The sequence below is a fragment of the Stegodyphus dumicola genome, chromosome 5, assembly GCF_044657685.1.
Source record: "Stegodyphus dumicola isolate Sdum_Otavi_A_Nest chromosome 5, ASM4465768v1".
NCBI lineage: Eukaryota > Metazoa > Arthropoda > Arachnida > Araneae > Eresidae > Stegodyphus > Stegodyphus dumicola.
Window position 1 is genome coordinate 60469539 of NC_140772.1, and position 17463 is coordinate 60487001.

At 32.3% G+C, this 17463-nt stretch overlaps 1 protein-coding gene across 4 annotated transcripts in view; it reads left to right on the forward strand.

Moving 5' to 3' along the window:
• The window catches only part of Hasp (Hig-anchoring scaffold protein), an 818047-nt gene that overhangs the window by 476840 nt on the left and 323744 nt on the right, over positions 1-17463 (forward strand). For all 4 annotated transcript variants that reach the window (XM_085816685.1, XM_085816688.1, XM_085816687.1 and 1 more), the window contains one exon: positions 5361-5552. In XM_085816685.1, the coding sequence (XP_085672811.1) occupies positions 5361-5552 (192 nt within the window). The remainder of the gene's footprint in view (positions 1-5360; positions 5553-17463) is intronic.

Here is a 17463-nt window from a genome sequence, read left to right on the forward strand (position 1 = left end):
TAACTAAAAACTAATTAACCTAAATTAAATAATCCTACCCAATCTCATGGCTTAGCGCTGAAAAGTAAGGGATTCTTTTTAAGATGAGTGGCTTAATAGATAGGATCACAAAAACTGGTAGTTCGATTCGGATTCAAGAAAGTTTGATTACATATTGTTGCGTGCGTACGGGTTCGTTATGAAATGAATGCACAAGTCCGATGGAAAAAGAACAAAATTTATTTTTATCACAACAAATAATGCTTAAATGTCCTCAGATATTAGTGCAGTATTACAAAATCTCACAGTAGTTATCTTTTAACTACTCAAAAGTTCAAAAGAACTTAATTCAAAATAGCTACAGAAAGCTAATCCGCGAATTCGCTACAATCAACAACAGCAGTTTTCTAAACAACAACAAACTAAGTCACTACAACGAACTGAGAGGTTTTCATCCTTTTATAATATTTTAAAATCGCGCGCGAGAATTTTCTAGTACTTTCTCGAAATCAAAGAGAGATATTTATTAAATGTTACATGCACGCGCTCTTGTATTTTCAATTTTCCGGCTTAGCTTTCTTTTAATATTCGTCACGCGCTTCACTGCGCGGGAAATAAAACCATTTAATTTACAATTCAACTAACACAAGCTATTTAAATACCAAATCCGTAACACTGCCCCCTTCCCAAGGACTGCTCGTCCCGGGCAGTACAATCCTTGGACAGGAAGCCAAACTTACAACTAAGGCATGAATACAATAGGCATTACATTACAATAATAAACAACATGAACAATAAATAAAACAAATCAAATGCTATCAAATACAAAATACAAATACTAAATACACATTTAGAAACAAAAAGGACCATGGTCTTACACTATTTACAATTATGTACATTACGTATTATGGCCATAATAATGAGCTAACCTGTCGTAATGAATGACTTTAGGTTTAGAGTTCGAAGACTTACGGATCATGATGTCATTCAGTCTCTTCAGGACTGTATATGGATCATCCAAAGGTGACTGTAATTTAGGACTGAGTTCTTTTCGTTGAATCGGGTTCCACAACCACACCTTGTCTCCTTCTTTTAATCTATGTCCAGCAGCTCTCATGTCGTATCTGGTCTTCACCTATAGCCGGTAGTTTGGTGTTTCTTTCCGACCCTAGTATGATTTCGGCAGCTTTCTGAACTGGGTCTTCCAGAAAAGGCGTAGGCGTTTCCAAGTGAGGATCTCTTCTGACGATGGATAGTCGTGTCCTCAGATGTTGACAGCAGTTTGCTGTTTTTGAGGTCTAAGGAAAAAATTGTATTTCCTTAAGGGGACTCATACACCTTAAACACCTAATCATCTTCGAATATGTGACTGTTGCAAGAATTCGGATATTTTATTTATTTTAAAAGCAATTACTTTCAACCTTTTACAGCTGACTACATAATATAGCTGCTTTGGAAACTAGTAACCAGAAAGTTTGTGTTGCCACAAATATTTTTGTAATTTAATCCTCTTTGTGACAAAATATTTCGCCATGTTTCCACCTTGCGCGCATGATATTTTAAAAATGGCTAATGGTACACACTTGAAATTAGATGGAATTCTTTATATGGGCACTATTTTCTAACTGAACCAACAATCTGATGAATATTTTAATATTGAAAAATTTTATGGACGAAAACATTACAAATTTTTTTAATCAAATACATTTTACAAACTCAACTCAAAATAAAATAAAAATTTAACATGAAATTTTTAGAATTTTAGGTTCACAGTAGTTTCCAAATGTTATAAAAGCTATATATTAAATATGGAATTAAATTATGAAACAGAATGTTTTAAACTGTGTGCGCAAGTTGGAAACATGACAAAAAATGTTGTCACAAAGCGAATTAAATTATAAAAATATTTGTGGCAACACAAACTTTCTGATTGCTATTTCAGAAAGCAGCTATATTATGTAGTCAGCTGTAAAATGTTGGTAGTAATTGCTTTTAAAATAAATAAGTTATCCTAATTCTTGCAACAGTCACCTATTCGAACATCTTATAGGTTTTAAGGTGTATGAGTCCCCTTAAAAAGTCCAATCTGAGTATGCATGGATCTGTAATATCCGCCACATATGCCGTGTGATGGTAGGCGGCACTTCCAAACATGATGTTCACGTTTAACTTCCCAGCTATGTCGATCTTATCACCAGATGCAATCTGAAGGGTAACACAGGATGACGTTCAAATAAGTTTATCTTTAAACTGTTCAGTTAAATCTCTTCGAATGATGGTAACATTAGCTCCTGTGTCAATGATCCTATTGCAAGGAACTCCATCGATGTGCCCATTGATGGACAGTCCGTTACTGTTGCCACTCACTGTAGAAATCTTGAGTGCTTTAAAACAAGATTTTTCATTATCTGGCAACCTCCGTTCCTTGATATGGTCATTAATTTGTTTCTTGCGTCGTTGCTGAGAAATGGTCTCAATTTTCGTACTCTGGGGTGTTCTGCAATTCTTTCGTACGTGGCCTTCAGCTCCACAGTTCCAGCACTTTGGTTTCTTGTCACTCCTTTTCCTTCCCATGGCATTTAATTGCCTGTTTAAATGCTATGCCTTATTTTCCGTGCTCTGGGGTGTTCTGCAGTTCCTTCGTAGGTGGCCTTCAACACCGCAGTTCCAGCACTTTAGAGCTGGTTTCTTTAGGGCACTTTAGGGCTTTCTTTACCTTCAGACCCACATCTCCAACACCTTCGAGCCACTTTGTTCTCACTGCTACTCCGTATCAAAGCGTCGACTTGTCTGGATAAATCATCTAAACGAGCCATCAATTGATCCACTGGCTCGTAGACTCGCACAGCTCTGACTGGGTAGCGTTCTCTACGAGTGGCTTGCTGGGCTGCCTCGAATTTCATGGCGTACACTAAAGCGCTTTTCAAATCTTTAACATCCGCCATTCGCAATGCTTTCTGTATTTCAGGGTCCCGGATGCCATCGATGAAATATTGCAGCGACAGGATTTCCCACGTTTCTCTCGGGCACTCCGTAAAGGCGAGGTGGGACAGCCTTTCAACATCCGTGGCAAGTTCCTGGAGTGTTTCCGTGTTTTTCTGTTGACGGGATTTTAACTGAGGCCTGCTGTAGTCTTTTAAACACTTCTCTCCAAAGCGCAGCTCTAACGCGCCGTACAGAGCTTCGAAAACTAACCTTTTGTTTTCGGGAAGAGTCTGAAGGATATCCGCTGCGTCTGCTCTCAGAGAAGCGGCGAGATGACAGCCCTCAGTATGGGAATCCCATCCATTCGCATTCGCAACGATAGAAAATTGGGTCTTATACACTTCCCAGGATGTCTTCCCATCATATGTGGATAACTTCAGAGATGGACGAGCAGGCATCGGTAAGAATTTAAAATCATCACTCTTGCTCCCTGCCGTCGCTACGAATTTCTTTAAAGTATCCATTCTTTGGCAACTGCAGAAACTCTCTCATCAATTTGTTGTTCGATTTGTTGTTGGACAGCAGAAACCTTTTCTTCAATTTCTCCAACTCTTTTTTCAACCATCTCCACTCTGTTTTCCATAGCCTCAATTTTTTTTTCTATTAAGCAAGTAATTTCCCTTTTCATTTCTTCTTGACCTGCTTCAATCTTTTCTTGACCAGCTTGAACGGCTTCCATTTCTTCCTTAACGGATTTTTGAATAACATCCATTTTCTCTTTAACGGCTTCCCACTTTAATCTCTTCTTTAAAGGATGCTTGGCTAGCTTCCATCTTTTCTTGGAACGCAGCAATGATGAGTTGTCTCAATTGCTCTTCCATCGCTCTTGTTATTGGCATTCAAATCCCACTTCTGACACCAAAAATTGTTGCTTGTGTACGGGTTCGTTACGAAATGAATGCACAAGTCCGATGAAAAAGGAACAAAATTTATTATTATCACAGCAAATAATGCTTAGATGTCCTCAAATATTAGCGCAGTATTACAAACTCTCACAGTAGTTATCTTTTAACTACTCAAAAGTTCAAAAGAACTTAATTCAAAACAGCTAAAGAAAGCTAATCCGCGAATTCGCTACATTCAACAACAGCAGTTTTCTAAACAACAACAAACTAAGTAACTACAACGAACTGAGAGGTTTTCCTCCTTTTATAAGATTTTAAAATCGCGCGCAAGAATTTTCTAGTACTTTCTCGAAATCAAAGAGAGATATTTATTAAATGTTACATGCACGCGCTCTTGTATTTTCAATTTTCCGGTTTAGCTTTCTTTTAATATTCGTCACGCGCTGCACTGAGCGAGAAATAAAACCATTTAATTTACAATCCAACTAACATAAGCTATTTAAATACCAAATCCGTAACAATATTTTCGCGCGCTTCCAGCTGTATTGTTAATAAGAGATCGTTTTTATCAGAACGTCTAATGTAATATTTTAAGACATTGCTTCAGTACGTCCGTAACTCTGCTCAGCATGTTCGATTGAACGTTCAATAAGCTAAGCTTTTTAAATTTTTTCCGCAGACGCAATCTCGATATCTTTCATTGAACTCATTTCGACGTCTAATAGTTTAATAGACCAATGACTAAGTTACATGTCTAAAAATGTATGTACTTCAAAAAAATGTATAGTTTTATGAAAGTTCGTCTATAATACATAGTTCTTTTGCAAACAAATGGTCATTACTTGAAATTACAGAATGTGAGATTTACGTCAGTCACATCAAGAAAATGAGAGTCATTACAAAAATATGTAATGTAAAAGCTAATGTATTTCCATGATTACGTCATCCATCAGATTCCATTTCGTGAGACATATATGATATGAACCTTTAAAGAAAAATATTACTAGGGGCACTTACTCATAATAAAAGATAAATGTATGCCTTTAAGTATAAACAGAGAGTGAATCTTAGATGAAAAATTGTTATTTTTGACGTATGGTTAAAAAACTTGGCAAATATAAAACAACTTTTCTTAAAACTTTACAGATTGACAACTAGGCTCTTTTACTACTAAGACTTTTTTTATTACTTAAACTGTTAATTAGTAATCTTTTAACTTCTCAATGTTTCCAGTGCAACTGAGGCTGTAGATATTCGAGATTTTTATTTTGAGTTAAATCAGCTTAGAATTCGAAATTTTTCTATCAAGAATCCTTTTTGCATGTTTCAATGAAAGAGAATAAAAAAGACATTTATCTGTTTTAACTTAAAAATCAGGTATTTAAAACGTGTATTATTTTCTTAACAGAGAATTCACTTTACATTTACTGTTCGAAAATCTAGTATTGTAATGAAATGTTTCAGTTCATTTCTCACCTAATTTTCAGAAATATCTGATAAAAAACATGGAAGGTCTTTCTATAAATTATTTTTCTTTTTCTTTTCGTATAGCAATGTGTGGATCACTTCCTCTGGTTCCCCACGCTAAGCATAGTGCACCCCTGGACAAAAGTGACTTTCCGATCGATTCCATGGTGCAATATAGTTGTTTTCCTGGTTATGACCCGAGAGGATTTCCCAAGGCGAAGTGTCTTCACTATAATGGAACTGCACAATGGTTTGGGCCTGACTTCCATTGCATACGTAAGTAATTCAGACATTTTTTAAATCTAAGAGGATAATAATTGTTCATTATTTGCAGTCCAATGTACGATATATGTTTGCTACGTAAACCAATATAGATTTTAATGTATTCTTTTATTAAAAAATTCAATTCCTAATTGCTATTCCACAACAGTATTATTGATTCATTAATCTATATTGATAGCAAATTGTAATATTACTATGACATAGATAAATCTTGTCCTGTATAGGATTTGCGATATCCGACGTGTGAACAGATAACTCTTAAGTTTCGATTAACAGATAATAATTCGAACAGTTAACTCTTAAGTCGTTGGAATTCTGAGGTATAAGTTTTGAGGAAAACTTTAAGCTGAATTTCTACGCAAAATTCGTTTATTTTTGATAGTCATACATAAAAAGCATGTACGTAATTATGAAATAAAGAATACTTTTTTGAAAATTTGGAAGGATAAAAGTGCGGATTTTTCATTTGGCTGTTAAACAGTATATCACTTTAAAAGACACAGATATATTAATTCAGAAGTCAAACAACAAAAATCAGCGTTAATTTACAAAATTTTCACAGGACTAGTTTCGATGGTTTTACCGAACCATCATCTTCAGCTGCAAAACCGCAAATGAACAAGATAGGAAATAATGATTAGATAAGATAAGAAAGCCTGGACAAGAATAAGCAAGTGGCGCCATCTGTTGGCGAAACCAGAACTAAAACATAATTTCTCTAAAAGCCGATGGCAAATTTGGATTGGAATTAGGATCGTTAACTAGAACAGAAAGATTTTTATGAATGTGAAATGCCTCTAGAAAATCCAGTTCTCCAATGGAAGATGTTTTTTGAATAATTTTGGCAGCAGAAAAATTGAAAGTGTGATTTTCGGACCAACAATGTTGAGCAACAGAAGACTTCTGTGTTTCCTTTTTTCTAACATATGCCTCATGTTCTTTGACGCGAAATTTTAAGGCTCTCTTAGTTTGGCCAATGTAAATTAAACCACACTGGCAAGGAATCCTATAAATACCCCAGGAATTCATATCCGGAATGGGGTCCTTGAGTATAGAATTTGGCATTTTATTGATGGGAGAATAAACAACCCGAAAGTTAAATTTCTGCAAAATATGTGCAACTTTATAGCTAATTGATGGAAAGAAGGGAATGACAACAGAATTTTTATAATCTCCTAAAATAAGAGTGTGGCTTTTAGTGTGTTGAGATGAAAATTTTTTAACTGCTTGATTAATAATGTTGGGTGAAAAGCCCCTGTCAATAGCTATTGCTTTTAAATAATTTAGTTCTTCATCAAGGGCTAGTTTGGAGGAGCAAACTTGAAGAGCACGGAAAACATAGGAATAAAATGAAGCTAACTTTTGTTTAGTCGGATGACATGATTTAAAGTGTGGTGGAAGGCAAACCGATGAAGGTTTACGGTAAACTGTAGTACTGAAGTTGGATGTGTTACGTGTGACCAGAATGTCGAGAAACGGAAGAGAATTGCAAGTCTCAAGTTCAAAAGTGAACTAAATAGCAGGATCAATAGAATTCATTGTTGAAAGAACTTTATTTAAATCATCTTTATTACCTTCAAACAGGGTAAAAGTATCGTCTACGTAGCGGAACCATGCCGGGAAGTTTAAAGTTTCAAACAATTTTGATTCATAATAATGCATGTAGATATCAGCCAGGATGGGACTGAGGGGGCTTCCCATGGCTAATCCCTCAGTTTGCTTGTAATATTTATTTTGGAAAACAAAATGTGTTTGTTTCAAACAGAGTTGAGTGAGAGAAATTAGCTCATCAATTTCGATGCAAGAGAAATGAAATTCGCGAAGTCTGGTTTCTAGACATCTTAATGCACCCTCCACTGGGACATTGGTGAATAATGATTTTACATCAAAAGAAACCATGAGTAAATTACTAGGAGAAATGTTTTTAACCTTTTTTACAAACTCTATTGAATTTTTTATGGTGTAAATGTTATTGTCTAATAGAGTGGAAAATCTAGAAACTAAATATTTAGCTAATGGATACGAGGCAGTACCTAAATTTGATACAATAGGGCGGAAAGGAATACCACTTTTATGAATTTTGGGAAGAGCATATAATCTGGCACAATTCGCAACAGATGGGATAAGCGAATGTTTTAAGTTGCTTGAAATGATTTGCGAAGATTTGATCGCAGTTTTTATTTTGGATAAGTCCGAAGGTGAAGGATCTTTAGGGATCGGATTATATGGTCCTTCGTTTAAGAGTTTAGTGACACCATCGATGTAAGTGTTCTTATCCATGACGACTATCTGGCCACCTTTGTCGGCCTTTGAAATGATAATATCCGGGTTAGAATGAATTTCACGCATTGTAGCTCTTTCTCTCGCAGTTAGATTTGGTTTCAAAGGTTTATTATTGAATTTCACATTATGAGCGATAAGATGCCTAATCATTTCTTTCTGTGAATCTGAAACTTTACTGAACTTGAAAGCTTTTTCGATAGGAGCCAAAATCTTTGGAATCGAGGGTTTACAGGTTTGTGAGAAGTTAAAATTATATTTTAGAATTCTCTCTTGTTCTTCTGAAAGACTAACATTAGAAATATTAACTATTGGCTTGATGTTTACAATGGGAAGATTTTTTGAACTATTTGAACTGGAAGACTGTAAAAGAAGTTTTTCGAATTTAACTGCAAGGGTGTTTTTATGACGGTTAACTGTATTCTCCGTTCTAGACCAAGACTTTTGTTCAAGGGCAGTGAATTTTGGATATGATTTAGCGAGTTCCAGATGAAGCTTATAGAGTTCATGTTCAATTTTGGACAATTGTTGACGTGTATCCCTTATCACGGACCGAAGTAAGGCAAGCTTGCAATTTAACAGAATTCTTGAAACGCGACTCGAAGGTTTTTGATTAGATTTGATTTGAATAAAATTGGGGATCAATTTTTTACATTTACATTTAAGTAAAAAGTCAAGATTATTCAGGAATTTTTGCCGTTTCAGGCGTAATTTAGTGAAACGATTAACGGATGAAGGCATGATAAACAATGCAGAAAATCAAATTAAATTAACTGAGCAATAAAGTACACACAAAACAGCAGAAAAATACCTCACTGAAATGAATAGAAAACAAAACGTTTGTAAGCAAAATGCATGAAATCAGACAAGCAAAGCACAATATCCAAATGTACAAAACATAAAAATAACTTGAAAATTGCAAAAATGTACTCACCGAAACTCCTACAATCACAAAATGGCGGCCACACCACGTGCAAAAAAGAAAGCAAAATGTAAGCCTGTTTGGGGCTTATATAATTAAGACACAATAACACGGCGAATAAATACTAATTCAGAAGTCAAACAACAAAAATCAGCGTTAATTCACAAAATTTTCACAGGACTAGTTTCGATGGTTTTACCGAACCATCATCTTCAGCTGCAAAACCGCAAATGAACAAGATAGGAAATAATGATTAGATAAGATAAGAAAGCCTGGACAAGAATAAGCAAGTGGCGCCATCTGTTGGCGAAACCAGAACTAAAACATAATTTCTCTAAAAGCCGAAGGCAAATTTGGATTGGAATTAGGATCGTTAACTAGAACAGAAAGATTTTTATGAATGTGAAATGCCTCTAGAAAATCCAGTTCTCCAATGGAAGATGTTTTTTGAATAATTTTGGCAGCAGAAAAATTGAAAGTGTGATTTTCGGACCAACAATGTTGAGCAACAGAAGACTTCTGTGTTTCCTTTTTTCTAACATATGCCTCATGTTCTTTGACGCGAAATTTTAAGGCTCTCTTAGTTTGGCCAATGTAAATTAAACCACACTGGCAAGGAATCCTATAAATACCCCAGGAATTCATATCCGGAATGGGGTCCTTGAGTATAGAATTTGGCATTTTATTGATGGGAGAATAAACAACCCGAAAGTTAAATTTCTGCAAAATATGTGCAACTTTATAGCTAATTGATGGAAAGAAGGGAATGACAACAGAATTTTTATAATCTCCTAAAATAAGAGTGTGGCTTTTAGTGTGTTGAGATGAAAATTTTTTAACTGCTTGATTAATAATGTTGGGTGAAAAGCCCCTGTCAATAGCTATTGCTTTTAAATAATTTAGTTCTTCATCAAGGGCTAGTTTGGAGGAGCAAACTTGAAGAGCACGGAAAACATAGGAATAAAATGAAGCTAACTTTTGTTTAGTCGGATGACATGATTTAAAGTGTGGTGGAAGGCAAACCGATGAAGGTTTACGGTAAACTGTAGTACTGAAGTTGGATGTGTTACGTGTGACCAGAATATTAATTTACATTATACAGTACAGATAATTACAGATAATATACATTACAGATAATTATACATTACAGATAAATTACATTACAGATATATTAATTTACATTTCATTAATTTTCAAAATATATGACTTTTCAAAATATATGAATATATTTCAAAATATATGACTTTTCACATATGCATTCAGAAATTTAGTTAACTTTACTAATGCGAAAATTTGTATCTGGTTTACTTCATTCTCATGTCTAAAATAAAAAGCAATGTATTAAAATCTACCTTTTCTTAAATTTTTATCGTTATAATTAACTAATATACATTTAAAATTTAATATCAGTGATCCAAATAAAGGCAAATTTATGTATATATTTCGTTAATTAATGGTTTTATTAAAACGTTTTATGAGTAAATTAAATATCTTAAGACAATCATTAAAGTTAATTTAAGGAGCCAAGATTAGATGTGTGAGGAAACCTGAATGGCATCTGAGATCATATATCTTAAGCAATTAAATTTAAATTACATTTTGTAAATATACTGGCTAAAATTGGTAATCACTTCGTGTTTGCTGCATATGAAATTTATTCAGTATTTCGAATTTTTTCTTCATCTTGATCACAGGATGATTTGAGCTTTATTCGTAAATGTAAAGCTTGGATTAACTTTTCTAATGAATATTATTTATAATTATGCGTGTATTAATGCAGATTAAACACCATAAACTATAGCATTTAAAAGTGTTTGCTGTAGAATAAATCAGCCTGTCAGACACTTAAATATATTGCGCAGCATAATTTTCTGACACAGCTGTTAAAAACACCATAAAACACCATATTATGTAATGGCTGGGCATAAAATAAATCAGTGTTACTAATTTACAGCAATGTATCATTCGTCAGTACAGTGAAAACAGATAAAACAATGTACTGCATAGTGATATTTTCATCCATTAAAATGCATTGATTCGGGTGCGTTTTATTAACAAAACTTTTGTTCTCTGAAAGGCGGTATCCACATAAAATATTTGCAAAACAAGTGTCGAATTTTTTATATTCAAAACGCATTTTAGGAAGGCACTTTTCATAAACATTTAAATGAAATATAATAAATAAAACATCTTTCAATCTGAATTTATTGCAGAGAATTTTATATTATCTTGTTGTCTGAACACTGTCATTTCAAAATACAGTAATAATCGTAAGTATTCTTACTTGAAATAAAGCTTAATTTATGTAATATTTAATTAGCATAATCAGACAAAATAAGGGGAAATTATACGTATTTTCATGTTTAAAATACGTGATTTCATGTTTAAATATTTATTTACACTTGCTCTTTAACATTATCTAAAGTTTTAGTTTAACTTTTGCTTTATCTCTAATACAACGTGAAGTGATTATGCAATTTATTTTCAACACAACTTAAAGATTCTTATCGCCATTTCTAAAAATAAGTTTTACTTTCCCGTTTGCGTTTTAGTAGAAATTTTACTCGGGTATGAGATCTGCACAGCTGCATGGTTTATTAATTACTGTGAACTCAAATTAATATACGAAATGATTTACATATCGGCCAACGTTTACACATCGAGCGATAGATTGTGAATATTTTAATAAAAACTAGTTTACGGCTCAAGCAAAAAGTTGTTAATCATTAATTTGGATTACAAATTTTGAAAACCGTTGCTGCTCAATTTTTTCTAGAATTACAGTTTATTATTTTAAAATGCTAAGATGAATCTATTTACATTTAATAAATGAATGTTCAGATATCTTTTTCTGATGCATTTTTTTTTTTTCAAAAAAAAAAAAAAAGCCTCAAATTACACAAAAGCTTTACAATATTTGTCTCCTCTAATGTCACATTTAACCTCAAAATAAATTGTAACTAAACGCTTCATTAATAAATTTGAGACAGATATGTTAAAATTTCTAAACATTTAAATTAACTAAGTGAATATCACTTCATTTATTAAAAAGTAATTTTATATACTATTACGAAACATCTGTATTGTATTATTTCGAAGAAATGCGTAAATAATAATATTTTTGTGTATAAATGCATCTGTTAACCTTTTTAAAGTTAGTTGTGCAGTGCCTATCCAAAACATCATGTGTGTCGTTGGAATTTGGAAAGATATGAGGTAATTTCGAAATAAATAGATAGTTTTTTAATTGTTTACATTCTTAAAACTATAATTTGTTTCTAAACAGTCTGTTAATTAAATAATGAGACTAAGTTTATAGAATGAAAAATAAGAATATTATATGTTTTTTAATCCAAAGTTTGACCCATGTATATCGATATCACAAGTGGCACAGCCTAACAAAGCGTGGAATTAGCCATGTGAGTCTTTTTGTGATATTTCACGAAGACTTAATGATGCAGTCTTTTGGATTTTTTGATCGTCGTCAAGGAGCCATTTCTTCAGTGACAATTTCAGTTTCGGGAACACGAATGTGAGGAATAGAGCAGAAAATAAGAGAATAAATATTTGTTTTTTGAATAAAGTTTCCTGTATAGTTATTGATCCTTGTGCATTTGCGGTATTACACAGAAAAAAGCGATTTCAATCTGCTGAATATTCGGGCGGAAATCTTTAAAGCCTCTTCTATAGGTATTCTAAGATACTTAAATATAAAACAGTACTGAAAGTTCGCCCTTCAGAAGCAAATTCTTGAAGAATAATTCCCTTGCTGTTCTACAAATACACAAATATATTCATGTTCTTTGATTTAGTAACTGCTCTCCTTTGGGGAAAGTTGGTGATTTTCATTCAGAACTAGAAGTTTAGCGAAATACTATATTCGTTCTCCACAGCAGCCGATTTTAATAAATTTTTACTTGTTTCGACTTGTTGTCTGAAGGAGTATTTTGCATTCTAAACGCGATCACATTTTTGAACATTAGACACAACACAACAGCACGTAGCCAGAAGCGACTTCTTCTTATCCACGTCTTCCACAAAAATTTGATGCATTAACGTCAGATTTATCTACATCTTCCTCTCAGGAAAACAACAATCTTGTTATAATCATTCTCTCTAATTTTCGCGATGAGCTTCTCTATACAAATAGGGCACGGAAGTCTAGGTCTAGCTTCACTTCAACTGTTTCTATATCATTTTGGAATTGTGTATTCTACTTGAGTATATATGCAAGAGATAAGCAGTTATTTCTTTCTTAAATTTAGTTGACATTTTCCTGAGTTTACGTTTGCTCCATGCTGCTTATGTAACAGCTTTGTGTCACTGATTAAACTTAATGGCTTCGTATTTCTCATAATGCTTAATGGTATTATAGTATTGCTATGTCATAGATAAGGTTTGGCTATTTATATATAATGTGCTTCATCAGAAACGCGTTTATTGAGCATATCATAAAATAAGTTTATTTAATTTTCAGACCACGTACTCAGGCTTGGTACATATGTTCTAAAATAAGTTCTTCACATCAGTATTTACTAAGAAGTTAATAAAACAATGATTTCATCTCATTTAATCATAATCTCATTAAACGAAAAATCGTATCAAATAAATCACTCATACCTTTCCAACCACTTATTTATTTTTCAATATAAATACAAAAACGGACCTACTACTAGGGATCGTGTTCTCGTAAGGATTCGGTTTGAAACGGCTGTTATAATGCAGAAAATGCGTCCCCATTCGCAATATTATGCGAAATGTTTCCCTTTTTACTTCCTTGTACGTAATAAAGGTGGTATTGCAATCACGAAAGATTTCTGGTATCATATTTCAACGAAAATATCCATTTCATCCGCTTTTGAAACCATTCGAACAGTATTTTTGCGTGACATCTGTACGTACGGGCAGAATAAAGGACTGTGTTTTGCAAAAAAGATTCTAAAATGGATTCAGAGGAGATTTATTCTTGATGTTTAAGTTAAGGTTTCTGTGCCTTTAGTTAATGTGCATGCAATTGTTATAGAATTATCAACAATTTAAAACTCTAATTTAAGCCTATTTACTTATATTTGAAACCCAGTACAATAATGAATTAAGTCAGTTTTTGCACCTTCAATGTCTTTTTGCCGAGTCGGACCAAAAGTAAACTTTCAGTTTTGTGCACCGAAAAATCTGCCTTCTTCCACGCTAGCCGAATTGCTTGTTTTTGCTTAGAAACTGTAATTTTATCGTAAAAACTGTTTTTTTTTTTTTTTTTTTTTTTTTTTTTTTTTTTAAAAAAAAACTCTTTTAACTGCATTTGGTGTTTTATGCTTTTCTGCATTTTACAGTTTTTGAACTAATGAAGATGTTTTGAGTTTTTATATATTCTTGCTTTGCCGAGAACTGAGAACTAAATTAATTGAGTGAGAAATATATCTCTAATGAAATGCGAGGAATTAAGTTTTAAAGAAATGCAGCAAAAAATGTGTATAATTTAATAGGTCGTACAAGGAAGATTTGTGATGTCCACATTAGATTTTTTTAATGTTAGCAAGATTTAATTATCCATTTCAAATTAAAATGTTTTTCCTTAAATAAATAGCATTTCAAACGAATTTTAACACATAGTTGGGAAATGGTAAAGCTGAGATTCATTTTGCAGCTAAAATCCAAAGAAGAGCAAACAACAAGAGAAAAAGTTTCAAGTTGAAGCCATAACGTAGAGTCATTTTCTGTCTGTCCCGAATTTCTTTTTAATGTATCAATTTTTATGAGACTGAATTTAATTTAAAAGGTGGCAAATACATTTAATTGCAGCTGTTGTCGAGAATTTAAAACTTTTTTTATTAATAATATGCGTTGAATTTTTAAATGCTTTCGTTTTTAATATTATTTTCTATTAAGCAAAATTATTTTAAGTATCAGTTCTGTTAAATATAATTCTACATGTTAAAATAATATGTCTACCTGTTAAAATGTTCTTCTGTTTTAATAAAACTGAAGAGCAGTGATAAATTCAATTTTCTATTTTCAATCTATTACGACTTATTTTTTTATATCCTTTGAGTAATCTTAAATATCATCATAAAATCCCTTTTTCCTTTTGGAAGATAAGCTCAAAAAAGGAAATTTATTCCAGGGAAAAACAATTATTTAGATTGCGTTCCCAACCTGTGAATTATAAAGAAAGATAATATACTAGGACTACTCTGCATTCCACGAATGCTTGTATATTATCCGCCCACACTTTTGGATGGTAATAGACAACAATTCGGATTAAAAAAAATTATCATTGTAAATTTAACGGTAAATGTTTTGTTTTATAAATATATAGATAAGCTTTAAATATTGTATATTTATAATATTACTTGGATTGAAGAAGCAAATTTGTTTTATTAGTTGAAATTATTTATCAATTTGCTGCGCACGTGTCAGCACTCCTCTTTTTATACTAAACTAAAAGGGTGAATCTTTTTTTTTTTTTTTTTTTCATTTTTAATCTCACAAATTTTCGTAAAAATTTAATTTTCAAATTTTTTATTCATTTTATCTTTAAAGTCGCAAATGTTTCATCTTATGATAATTGATTACATTTTAATGCGTACTAATTTATCTTTTAAAATTAACTTTGACTTTTTGTACTTAACATGTGCAAATAATTCCTTTATCCACAACTTTTCGGACATTAACTTTCAGCTCAATTGCATCTCGTAGTTGATTTGTTTCCATTACACGCAATGAGCATGCTTATTTCTATCGATCGGGGATTTGAGATAGTAGATCTATAAAAAATAGTACTCGTAGAGATTTTTCTGACATTCAAAAATAATAAATAAAATTATATAAAAGGCACCAGACACAACGAAATTTGATTTTAATAAATCCAAAATTTCTGTTCTTTCATTTTTATCAATCTACAGTGTTAATCCGCTTAATTGAAAATTAGGGTAAGGATTTAATTTAGGGATACCGATCCATTGCCGGACTTTTTTTGTAATCGTGTGTCTCCTTTTGTTTATTTATTTTTTGGTCGTATGAGAACATAAAAAATGTTTTGAAAATAAATTTTTAAAGATGTATATTTTTCAAAGATAAAATAACATATTGATGCCATTTTACAAAATCGTGTACTTTTCTTCTGCAAAAAATATCCTTAAAATTTGTCCCTTTAACTTTCCACTAAGTTTTCTTTTTGTCTTATTTTTTATTTTTTTATTTATTAAACGTAAAAATATAATAATGTAATATTCAGTAAATCTTGATTTGATAATTCTTCAGCTTTGATTAATCTAAACGATTCAAATTTACTATTAAAATTAGAAAGCGGAAAATATAAATAAAACTCAGCTACGACCCGTGATCTCCAAAATGTTCCAACACTCTCAACACTTGATCTCAAAGTGGAGGATTATCGGAATGCCATAGTACAAGGTTTCTTATACTTCTTTCAGTCGCGACTCCTTTTTATCACTAAGATTTTTTCGCGACCCCCAGGACCCCATAATATTTACAAAAATTTTGTGGGACGCCATAAGTATTGCGCAAATCCGACACACGCGTGAGTGAAACTGACAATTTTTCCACTTGTACTGTAATATACTGTTTCAGTTTTATGTCATTAACTTTAATTTCTAATTTTAAGACATAGAACAAGGTGAAAATTTTAAATAAGTAATAGATGAAATGACAGCGTCACGTGCAATGCAAGGAAAATTAACGTTTATATTATTAAAAGAATGCGTCGAAACGTTTTCGTTTTTTTCTTTGTCTGCATAGTCTTATCTTATCTATTTTCATTTACATTGTGTAAAAATATTTGGTAATTATTAAATTATTATAATGGCGACCTACTTGGGAGTCGCGACCCACAGTTTAAAAACCCTGCTATAGCAAATGTTTTCCCTGCTAGCCTTTCTAAATGTATAGCTTACTATACGCCATTAGAGTTCAGAAAATCTTGGCTATAGCAAATGTTTTCCCTGCTATAGCCAAGATTTTCTGAACTCTAATGGCGTATAGTAAGCTATACATTTAGAAAGGCTACGTTAAATTTATATGTTCATGAAGCATGAATTTTGATTATTACGAGGAAATTTTGTGAGAATAATATGAACATTAAATAATAAAAAAAATTAAAACCTAACAAAAAACTTAAAAAAAATATTGCTACATGTAAGTTTCTTTAAACTCAGCCCAATTTATTAGACTATTGTTGTTACCGTTAACACTTGCGTAGAATTTCTAATGTTACCGGTAATCTAAAGTTGCTTAGTCGAACGGCTGAGTTTGAAGCCATTTCCTTTCGCAGTTCTCTCGACCAATTGAACCTATTCTTGCACATAGTACTGAAACTTCTAATATAACTATAAGAATGATTAAATTGGACTGAATTCTATTGAAACTGCAGTCAACAATATATTTTGATTTCTTTCAGTTTTATGTTAAATTTTGTTGTTTGTTGAATATAAATTTGCAAACAACGTGGTTAAGAAGGTTGCCACTTCATGAATGTCTTTCTTGCTTCTTGTTTAAGCATAAACATTAAAATAATTTATTTGCGGTCCGAAATTTGAAAGTCTGACATAATTTACGATCTTATTACTTATTCAAAGCATATTTAAATACTAAACGCTTACATGGGATGTAACGAATTCGATAAAAACTTTCATATCTTGTCATTCAGTAAATCAAAACTACACTGTTTACTCATATAATTTTGAA